Below are 11,319 nucleotides of genomic sequence, written 5' to 3' on the forward strand. Positions count from 1 at the left end.
CGGAGAGAGATGAGAAGCATCAACCATCAGCCCTTCATTGCGCATTGAACACCCTAGTTGTTCATCGACTGCCCTCTCATATGTGCCTTGACCGCGGGCCTTCAGCAGACCGAGTAACCCCTTGCTGGAGCCAGCGACCCTGGGTCCAAGCTGGTGAGCTTTCGCTCAAACCAGATGAGCCCGCACTCAAGCTGGCGATCTCAGGGTCCCGAACCTGGGTCCTCGGCATCCCAGTCCGACACTCCATCCACTGCACCGCCTGGTCAGGCCAGTGCCCAGCATTTCTAAGGGCGGTGGCCCTGCTGGAAGAGTACATCTTCCTCATCGTCCCGTGACTCCTGACACAGTTTGGAGGCCACACCCAGTAAAATGAGTATCTCAGGTCTGAAGCCATGAACTTTCCCCACTTGGTAATACCAATAATGACATGAAAAACCTTTGGAAAATACGGGTTCTTTTTTCATGTTGCACAAAAGTCTTTTTCAATCCTCACATGTTTCGTTGAGTGCTTCAGGACAGCCATGTGGTGCTTGCTGAGTGGGGAGGGGGAATGGCATGGTGTCCTGAGGGCCTCCCTCCCCGTGTGTGCCAGCTTCAGCAAGGACAGTGACCCCAGACTGCAGCAGGGTGAGGGCACAGATGGATGGAACCGACAACTTGGCATTTTGTTTCCAAAGCACTGCTTTTCTTCCTAGTTAACACCAAGTGCCTTTTTTCTCACTTAGAACCGCATGGAAGAGAGCAGAGCCTTATTTAAAACCATTATCACCTACCCCTGGTTTCTGAACTCATCTGTGATTTTGTTCTTAAATAAGAAGGATCTTTTGGAAGAGAAGATCATGTACTCTCATCTAATTAGCTATTTCCCAGAATACACAGGTAAGTGTCCGTCTCGTTGGCCTTGCTGACATCAGTCCAGTGTTCTTAACATGGGTCACAGGGGCCTCCCTGACCTGCCTCTAACAGCCTTTCTCACCGTTCCTCACCTTTGAACAAAACTCGAGTTGCATCACTATGTTTCACCTCCACACATGCCTCTCCAAATGCCCGACATACACCTGCCAACTCCTTTTGCTACCTCCACTTTGTCTGCCAAGACCCAGCTGAGGCAGCTCCTCCTCTGGAGTCCTCCCACCCTCAGCCCACCCCGTCCCCAGCAGGCGGCTCCTTGGGCTCCCCTGCGGCCTGGGCTCACCTTGCTGTCTCTCTAGTCAGCTCCTGACGGCAGAGATTGTGCTCACAATGCCTTTGCATGCCTAGTGTGGGTCAGAGCACCCGACACTTATGTGTAGATCAAGGGCAGATACTGGGGTTCTTTATGTACATGATTGATCTAAAGCAGGAGAGTTCATGCCCTGTTGCTGATTATTTCTGGTACCAGAAGTCTCAGAGCTCCTCTAAGTGAGACATTGCTAGTTAAAGAAGTGGTGTGTCAGCCTTCTCCTTGTTTTTTGTTGTTTTTTTTTAACTGGTTGGCCATGCAGTATAGAGCCCACAAGCTTTAAAATCAGACTTGGGTGCTTAATAATGTTAGTTCCCATATTCTTTCTCTCCCTTCTCCTAGCCCACTTCTGTCTACCTGAGTTAATAAGAATTACCTCTCTTCAGAAAAGGTCCAAGACAGAAAGTTCAACTGGGTCACTATTTTTTTGTTAGCAAATTGCCTTAAAGTACAATTTTTAGATACCAGCAGACACTTTAAAATACTCTTTTTCAGGTTCATGAGATATAAAAAAAAAAAAAAAATAACGCCACAAGTAAACTATTCTCTAGAAATGAGGTAGCTTAAAGAAGGATCCCGAACAAGAACACGCTGGCATTAATTTGGGGGCGTACTTGGTAATGAATGAGTTGGTATCTTTCTTCTTTATTCCCCGGATTGCCCTCATGAGCAGGACCAAAGCAGGATGTCAAGGCTGCCAGAGACTTTATCCTGAAGCTTTATCAAGATCAGAATCCTGACAAAGAGAAAGTCATCTATTCTCATTTCACATGCGCTACGGACACGGAGAACATCCGCTTTGTGTTCGCTGCTGTGAAGGACACGATCCTACAGCTGAACCTGAGAGAATTCAACCTGGTGTAGAAGCCCTGCCCACTCCTTGCTGGAACCAGAAGGCAGGATTCGCAAGCCCGTGTGTTCTACTCCCGAGTGCGCGTGCGTGCGTCTGCGTGGGCGGCCTGGCCACTGGGCGGGGCGGCACGCCTGCCCTGCAGACACAGGGACGGAGATGGGGATGGAGCATGGAAGATAGTTGAGTTTAACAACTTTTTAAAAGTCTGTATTCCAAAATTGTTTTTATATTTCTTTTCTTGACTTTTGGCTCTTAAGATTTTGTGTAATTTTTGAATTTGAGGTTTTATAGAATTTTTAAAAGCCATTGTGATTCACTGTTCTTTTTTTAAAAATTAAATTTAAGTGTATTTAACAGCCATTTAAAAAAATCACGTAATGGGAGGGGGAGCTGTTCATTTAGAGGTCATGCCTTGATACCTATAGAATTAATTTGGGTGACTTTGTTTTTTAAGTTGCGTTTTAAGCATTTTATTAAATCCTGTAATTTTGAGGCATTTTTGAGTTTCTCTCTTTATGCTGAAAGGGATGATGCCTTTAACATACCACCAAAGATTTTTTTTTTAAACGGTTTGTTTTTTTGTATTAATTTTCTAAGCCAAATTGATGACTACGTAAGCACATCTGATTTGCCACAGTTTGATGACCATGAGGCCAAAGCTGAGACAACGTGCACGGACTCCCAGTCGCATGTGTTACACTGGCGAGAGTGTGTGTGCACCTGTATTCCAGTGTATGTGGCCAGGCCTTAGACACTTATCAACAGGCTAAAATGTCTCACACGTGTATGTAACCCCTGCTGATGATCTGCGGGCACCACAGCCCTGCTGTTTGAACCGTGTATGCTATGCCTTTCTGGGGAGGCTGAGAATATACCATTCTACAATTAGTACTGTACACTGTGTTTCTTTGAGCTCAGGGTTGGTTAAGGTTCTGCCTCTAAAAAGAAAAATGCTGTACCTTTAACACTTAACTACTTAGAAACTTCCTAAATGTCCTTATAGGAAAGGAAAAATAATTTTACCCCTGTCTTCTCAGTTTGCAGCTGAGAACTGTCCCGGTAATATGAGAAATTAACAGGAGAAAACCAGAAGTTTAATAACATGCATTTGTCCTGTATCCATAGCAGATACCCAGGAAAACTAACTCCCTGAAAGTGTACCAAGCCATCCCCTTGGTTTAGGGCTGGGAAAGGCCCTTAAGGGAGGTTCCCAAAAGCGCACTGAACGAGGGTAGGGTTTTTTCACAGATTTGAGTTTGAACCTTCTCCATGATAAGACTTTTTGAAAGTAAGAACCATCCTCTTCCAGGCACAGAGAGGGAAGCACCCTTACAAATAAAGAATTCTCTTATAACTGTAAATTTCCCTTACAAAAGGGTCACTTCTTCTACATTTGAGAACTTTTCCTGAGTCTGCTGTTTCTTAAAAACAATCAGCTTAAAAAATCCTTAGGGCAAAGAGGCATATTTTGGGGTGGTCTTCTGCTCTCTTCGTCTTACCTTTGAAACTTCAAAACAGATGGTTGCTTCTCATATATACTCTGGGAATTGAACCTGGACATCCATATGCCAAGCCAACACTCTATCCATTGAACCACTGGCCAGGGCCACAATAACTTCTATAACAAAAGACTTAAATTGCCTATGGTTAAAGAGTTCATAATACTTCATTATAATGCAAATGTCATGTAAATTTACTTCTGTGACATTTTAAGATAACTAGAATTACAAGTGATAATATACAAGGACATATCAAATTTCCAGAAATTTCTTCTTAGTGTTTCCAAGTCAAAAGAATGGAAAAGAAAATTGGAAACATTAGTTAGAAGAATTGCAGGCACGTAATTTGAGGAAAACAGAAGAATTCAGGATCAAGTCCAGAATATAGGTCAAAAACGAAAACTCAGACGATGAACAGGACTAGAACCTGATATCCTCAAGGTGCATAATAGTTTCTATGGAAGCATCATTTATTCTCTCTATAATCATCCCATTTTTACTAAAGGTAATTACAGTAACACTAATTTGTTTGTAAAATAAATCTAGTCTCAAATTTGGCCTGCTTTATTTATATAAGTGCAGCAAGAACAATGATTGACCAGATATAGGCACTGTATAATGCGCTTTGCTGGGACTTTTCACAAGGAATCTTGGGTTGGACTTTTTAATAGCCACTCAAGGCTAGGAAGGTCAAGGCTAGTCCAGGTCTTGCCCTCAAACTCAGCTTGCAATACCTATACATCTGGGCTACTGCCTCTCTTCTCAAGGTCCTCAATATATCCTGAGGCTCCTGCACCTGCCAGGAAGTGACCTTCCTTACTCACCTTATAAGGCTTCCAGAAACCCTATAAGCCAAGTACCAGATGGCTTTTCCAAGGGGCTTCATTAAAACTCCTTAAAACTGACTAGTCATAAATGATTCTTTGCACATTTTTTTAGGTGAGAAGAGGGGAGATAGTGAGGCAGACTCCTACATGTGCCCCAAATGGGATCCACCCAGCAACCCTGTCTGGGGCAGATGCTTGAAATCAACCAAGCTATCCTCAGCACCAGGGCCGATGCTTGAACCAGTTGAGCAACTGGCTGCAGGATGGGAAGAGGGAGAGAGGCGAATGGTGTGTGTCCTGACTGGGGATCAAACCCAGGACATCTATACGCCAGGCCAATGCTCTGTCTACTGAGCCAACTGGCCAGGGCTGCACATTCTCAAATGTGACTTTTCAGTCAGTCTTGGTAATATAACCATTATTTTCAGTTGTGTCCTTTAACAAGAGCAGATTCTTACTGACTTATGCAAATAACTATGTTGTCATGAAAACAAGAATACTCAGAATTTCCAAATTCTGGATGAATCAAGTAGGGAGAAGAGTAATTGTTTCATCTTGTTCACAAAGGTTATTAACCAAAAGGCTGTAAGTCATAGATAGTTTAAAAGAAAAAAAATAGTTTCCTAAATCTAGAAAAATAAAACATTAAAGTTATATAAATAATAATCATCCTTATTATTTATTTCATATAGCCCCAGATAATAAATCTTGTTGATCTTTTGTTAGCAGTTTCATGAATACATTTTTCCCCCTTAGAATTTTCCTGGTTAATTCTTATCCTGTCCAGTGGTATGATCGGAAAGTTACCAGAAACCTGTACATTTCAGAGTCCTTTCCATGAATCTTCCTGAAGGTGAAATGCTTTTGCAAAAACAAAACAACAATTTCTGACAAAAGAGTTAAAAAATGGTCATGGTTAAAGATCTGATATGAGTTTATTTTAATGCAATCAACAAGAACACTTAGAGCTCAGGCCGTAGTTTTCAAACACCAATCTGCCAGAAATTTTGTGCCAGTACGTGAAAGAGTTAACCACCCTGATGTTCTATGAAGATTACAGTCTATCGTCATTGGGTCTATCTTCATACAGCATACAGCATCAGGGTGGGTAACTTTCGTGGACCCGTGGTTGAAAACCACTGGGTTAGAACTTTGTCCCCATACTCCGAGGTTGAGGGTTCATCCCCAGTCAGAGCACATGTAGGAATCACCAATGAATGTATAGAAATAGGTGGAACACCAAGCTGATGTTTCTCCCTTGCTCTCTGTCCTTTTCTTTGTCCCTCTCCCCCCACCCCCTTCTTCTCTCTCTAAAATCAATGAATTAAAAACACACACACACACACTCACACACAAGGACATTTGGTTGTTTCTGTGACATACATTTTAAGGTAGTAACTAGAGTTACAGGTGGTAACATTATACTAGGAAATATCAAATTTCCAGGAACCTTATACAATTTCTGGAATGCATATTACCAACATGTATCCATACAAATATAACCTAAAACATTTTTGTATTACTTGACACCCCTTCCCATGTAATATAACAAACTAATTAGTATAGTATCTCTTTTTACACAGAGCAATCTTGAGATGTTCTAGGAGGCCCTCTGAAATATTCTAAGTTAGTTCAAGGTCAGAAAGAATTTAGAATTTGATTTTCAGAGGTTTTCCCAAAATATCAAAAGCTTTGGACATTTGACAAATAGGATCACAGATCATTATGAAACAATATTTAATTACTTTTTTAACCCAAGTAACAATAAAAGATTTTAAAACAGATACAGAAAGTTACCAGTTTTAAAACCTGGCTCTAAATATTGAGAAGACTTGGTTTTCTTAAGTATTAAGACCTGATGATAAAGTTAACATGCAGCACACAATTATTTTAGTAAAACACAAATTCTTTGCTTTCTAGACCGATGACTTAAAAGTGTAAAGAAAGCCTTTCACAATCTTTTATCAGCAGCTGACCAACAGTCCAAGAAAATCCTGTTAACAAATGAAAGAAAATGAAGTTTGTTTTACCTAAATACACTGTTGATATTAAAGCTCATTCTTAAACCCTTTCAATAAACTCATCCCATTTTAGCCACCTTAATTACAGAAGGTTCCCTCTCTTCCTCACTTCCCAACTTTCTACAGCCATGATTTTGTCCTTTATTCTCCTCTTTACAATTTTGAAACAACTGGTTGTATACTTCAGGAAAAAAATTATTCTCTTTCCCTTAACAAAAATGCATATCCATACCTCATACCTTTTCCTACCAAAAACACATCTCTCAATGCAGTTTTAATTGCATACAATAATTAGAATTCTCAACCTAATTTCTAGTGAAAACTAAGAGGTAAGCAATTCTGAAGTGCTCCACACCAGCATTATGTCGATTGGCCAATTTCTTACTACATTTCATAATTTCTAGAAGCATATGCTTCTTTGTAGTAGTTTTTAATGTAGCACAAGACGTGTTTACTAACATAGCCATGTAGGTTCATTTCCTTTGTAATAAGAACTATATGCAGTAATTCATGTTTCAGTATTTTATCTTATTTGAAAATGATCTAATTATCCAATGAATTTCCATCATTTAACCTAGAAAAATTTTAAGGTTTCAAGTTACCAAAAAGATTTGGAAGTTGTTTTAAAGTAGACATGTTATAAAACTTCATAATTGTTTACTTACATCTATTCAACTCACTTGTTCTTAAAAATCATATTTAGATTACTCCTGAAAATTTCATGAGACATTAAAGTTAACCAGCATCCTGTTATTTTTCTTGCTGATAGCTTTTGTAAGAGAGATAACGCAAAACTATCTGACTAATAAACCCTGGTAAAATAAAAGTTGTATGTCTGCATTCTATCTAATTCTGACGACTTTGAACACATGCCTATTTTAATTAAACCAACTTAAACTAGGTTTTATTTACTGAATATTTCCCCAGATCATGTGAACTTAGGAAACATTTGGGTTAGTTTCCATATTTCTGAAAGTCTAGAAATACTTATTTTATATAACTGCACATTTTTTAGCCAATTGAATAGAGCTCTTTTACAAATTAATTTTGGCTATACCATCTGGAGGTTGAAAAATATTACACATCTACAACATACAAATACAGACATACATAAACATACAGACACAAACAGAAACTTTATAGCTACTGTTAAAAATTTTAGTCATGAGGCCTTGGCCGGTTGGCTCAGTAGTAGAGCGTCGGCCTGGTGTGCAGGAGTCCCGGGTTCGATCTCCGGCCAGGGCACACAGGAGAAGCGCCCAGCTGCTTCTCTCCCCCTCCCCCTCTCCTTCCTCTCTGCAGCCAAGGCTCCATTGGAGCAAAGTTGGCCCGGGCACTGAGGATGGCTCTGTGGCCTCTGCCTCAGGCGCTAGAATGGCTCTGGTTGCAGCAGAGCGATGCCCCCGATGGGCAGAGCATCGCCCCCTGGTGGGCATGCCAGATGGATCCCAGTCGGGCACATGCGGGAGTCTGTCTGACTGCCTCCCCGGTTCTAGCTTCAGGGAAAAAAAAATTTTAGCCATGAATTAGATATAATAATTCAAAACTCACTAGTTTATAAAAGAACAGTTGGATCTAAATTGTGTTTCTGGCAGACGGACAAAGTTAAAATTACGTACTCAGATGGCACTTTCTGTACCAACATTTGTGGAGAAGAAATAGGTTTTCTTTTCCTTTACCCTGATTTCTTAAATAGCTCCTTTTTTTCTTCTGATGAGAATTATCTCTTTAAAGTCTGCATTTCAAAGAGATGGCTCTCTCGCCTGACCAGGCAGTGGTGCAGTGGATAGAGCGTCGGACTGGGATGTGGAGGACCCAGGTTTGAGACCCCGAGGTCGCCAGCTTGAGCGCCGGCTCATATGGTTTGAGCAAAGCTCACCAGCTTGGACCCAAGGTCACTAGCTTGAGCAAGGGGTTACTCGGTCTGCTGAAGGCCCACGGTCAAGGCACATATGAGAAAGCAATCAATGAACAACTAAGGTGTCGCAACGAAAAACTAATGATTGATGCTTCTCATCTCTCTCCATTCCTGTCTGTCCCTATCTATCCCCCCCCACCTCTCTCTCTCTCTCTCTCTCTCACTCTCTCGCTGTCTCTGTTAAAAAAAAAAAAAAAAAAAGATGGCTCTCAGGTCTTCATGAAGATGGGGGTAGAAAATTCTCAAAGACGCAGAGGAAGTATCCAAGTTTTCTCCAAGGAGTTTTGGTGTATTTGCCTATTATCTGATATCTAGGGTCATTACTCTTTAATTTTTTTCTTCTTTTTTTAAAATTTAATTTTATTTATTTATTCATTTTAGAGAGGAGAGAGAGAGAGAGAGAGAGAAAGGGGGGAGGAGCAGAAAGCATCAACTCCCATATGTGCCTTGACCAGACAGTGCAGGGTTTTGAACTGGCAACCTCAGTGTTCCAGGTTGATGTTTTTTCCACTGTGCCACCACAGGTCAGGCCTAATTTTTTTCTTTTCTTAAGTGCTGGACAATTCTGTTAACTGTCCCAATCTTTTACAATGTCTACAAGCATTCTGGGATGAAGAGGGGATTTGGGGGGATTGTAAGGATAGGTAGACTTTGTAACGCTTGTAGAACTGCAGTTCTGGTCTGGTAAAGCTTTGTAAGACAAATACAGTTGTTGCTAATTCCTCAATGAGTTGGGTGAGCCTGAATAATATCATGGGCTGACCTGCCCATCCAGATACCTTATCTTCAATTTGTTTCTTTATATTAAGGAGATTTTCATTCCAACTAAGATGGAAACCAAAAGATTCCTATATTCTGAAATCTCAGGGCTTAATGTAGTATGTCTTTGTAAAGTCCATATAAAGTGTTCAAGAAAGGTTTTCAGATGCTTCCCTTTTTGAGTGTATAAATTCAACCTTGGACCAACTCACTTTAGGGGGAAAGGCTTCTATGAATGGTCTTAGCAGTCCCTGGACATCAGCTTCCAGCTGATCCATTTCCTGCTTAGCTATATAGCAGGGCCAGGTTGTCTGTTTCCTCTGTGAGGAGGTTTCCCTAGGAGCTGTCTGGCTTGTCGGATAACCACAGTATAATCATGGGTGGGATGAACTCCTCTGAGTAGCCAATCAAGGCTCCTGCGAATGGCCACTGTCTTTCTCTTTTCTAAATCTGGTAGAATCTTATAAAAGGGAAGGTAAAGAGGGCTTTGTAATTCATCTTGTTTAGAGTCCCCAAGGCTGGATGCCATGCTGTTTTACATCCTCTTTTCAATTTGATCAAATTGGTACTATAATATCATTCCATAGGTACCAAGAGGCAAATGTTTAGAAATTAAGCTCTCTAAAAATTTTTCTCTTAGAGGATTTTTTTGTTTTGTTTTCAATTAAAAGGATCTGTAGTAGGCAGTTAGACATGAACAGAGCAAGGACATAAGCCAGGTACAGAAGGTAACCAGGTCAGAAAGCCCCGGATGCCTAGCTCTAGGACCTCAGCCCCAGGGTGACCTTTCATCCCGTAGCTTATCACTGGTCATGCAGTTCAGACATTCCCCTGACCTCTCCTCACCTGGCACGTCACTAGTCATGTGGTAGATTTGCTTAAAAGAGGAACAAGGAGGCCTGACCAGGTGGTGGTAGAGTGGGTAAAGCGCTGGACTGAGATGCAGAGGACCCAGGTTCGAGACCTCGAGGTTGCTGGCTTGAGTGTAGCCTCATCCGGCTTGAGTGAGGGCTCACCAGCTTGAGTGCGGGGTCGTAGACATGACCACATGGTCACTGGCTTGCGCCCAAAGGCCACTGGCTTGAAGCCCAAGGTCACTGGCTTGAGCAAGGGGTCACTGGCTCAGCTGTAGCCCCCCAGTCAAGGCACAGATGAGAAAGCAATTAATGAATAACTAAGGTGCTGCAACTGATGCTTCTCATCTCATCTCTCTCCCTTCCTGTCTGTCCCTATAGGTCCTTCTCTGACTCTTTCTCTTTGTCCAAAAAAAAAAAAAAAAAAAAAAAAAAAGGAGGCACAAGGGGCCAGAGAGTAGCCTCATATGACTCCCATACAAGCCATTTCATGACCACTCCCTTAAGCATTAAGCCCTCAAGACAAAGGGGTTCTGACCTGCATAAAATACCCTTAAAAACAAAGCCTCAGGTCTGTTGACCGCAAAGACAGAGTTTTGGTCAAACTAGAGATAACATCTAGTTGTGTTTCAGCGTCTGGTCCAGAAAAGCAGCCGACCAGATAAGTGATGCCATGGCTGACATGAGGACCAGCTGAAATGACTAATGACTCCCTGTTCTGGCACCAGCCAGTCAGTAGAGACCACAATTCTGAAAGGACATGTTTGGAAAGCTGACAAATAGTCTATTGAGATCCTCCCCTGGGACCTCCCCTAAGGTCCCCACCTTTAGGGAGGGGATAAAAACACAGAGGACCCAAAGAGCATGCTGCTTTTTTTCTCTCCTAAGCATGACTGCACCTTTCCCCACCCCCGTCTCCCCCCAGGCACATTTTCTTGGCCTTTCTTCCTCCTAAGATCCAAGGGCCCTTCTTTTGCTTCTATAACTTGTCTTCTGAGCCTGCAAGCCCAGCTGGCTCACTTCTTACATGGCTCCCTTCTACCTCTGTGACTTTCTAAATACACTTTGGCTGGTATTTGAATCTTGGCTCTGAGTTCTTCCTTAGCCACACTTACCCTAAGTACCAAGGTTGCTGATCTGAGGTCCAATCACTGGTAACATTGTGGTGTCGTTTCGCCACTAACAGACACGTTGTTTGGCCACTGATGAATAGGATCGTCAATGGTATATGTATTAATTTCAACAGTAACTCAAACTGATAAGCCTTTTGATGACTTAACCATGGACACCAGAGGTTGCAAAATATGTAGCCCTCACAAGATCCAGTAAGTTCACTTCCAGAGACAAAAAGGCCCTGTAAGCACCA

The 11,319-nt window shown here is 41.8% G+C and overlaps 1 protein-coding gene across 1 annotated transcript in view; it reads left to right on the forward strand.

Moving 5' to 3' along the window:
• Nucleotides 1-2,964, forward strand: part of GNA14 (G protein subunit alpha 14) — a 179,482-nt gene extending 176,518 nt beyond the window's left edge. The window contains exons 6-7 of the mRNA XM_066367949.1: nucleotides 726-879; nucleotides 1,896-2,964. Coding sequence (XP_066224046.1) covers nucleotides 726-879; nucleotides 1,896-2,086 — 345 coding nt within the window. The 3' untranslated portion in view covers nucleotides 2,087-2,964. The remainder of the gene's footprint in view (nucleotides 1-725; nucleotides 880-1,895) is intronic.
• Nucleotides 2,965-11,319: the final 8,355 nt, after the last annotated feature.

The sequence above is a fragment of the Saccopteryx leptura genome, chromosome 2, assembly GCF_036850995.1.
Source record: "Saccopteryx leptura isolate mSacLep1 chromosome 2, mSacLep1_pri_phased_curated, whole genome shotgun sequence".
NCBI lineage: Eukaryota > Metazoa > Chordata > Mammalia > Chiroptera > Emballonuridae > Saccopteryx > Saccopteryx leptura.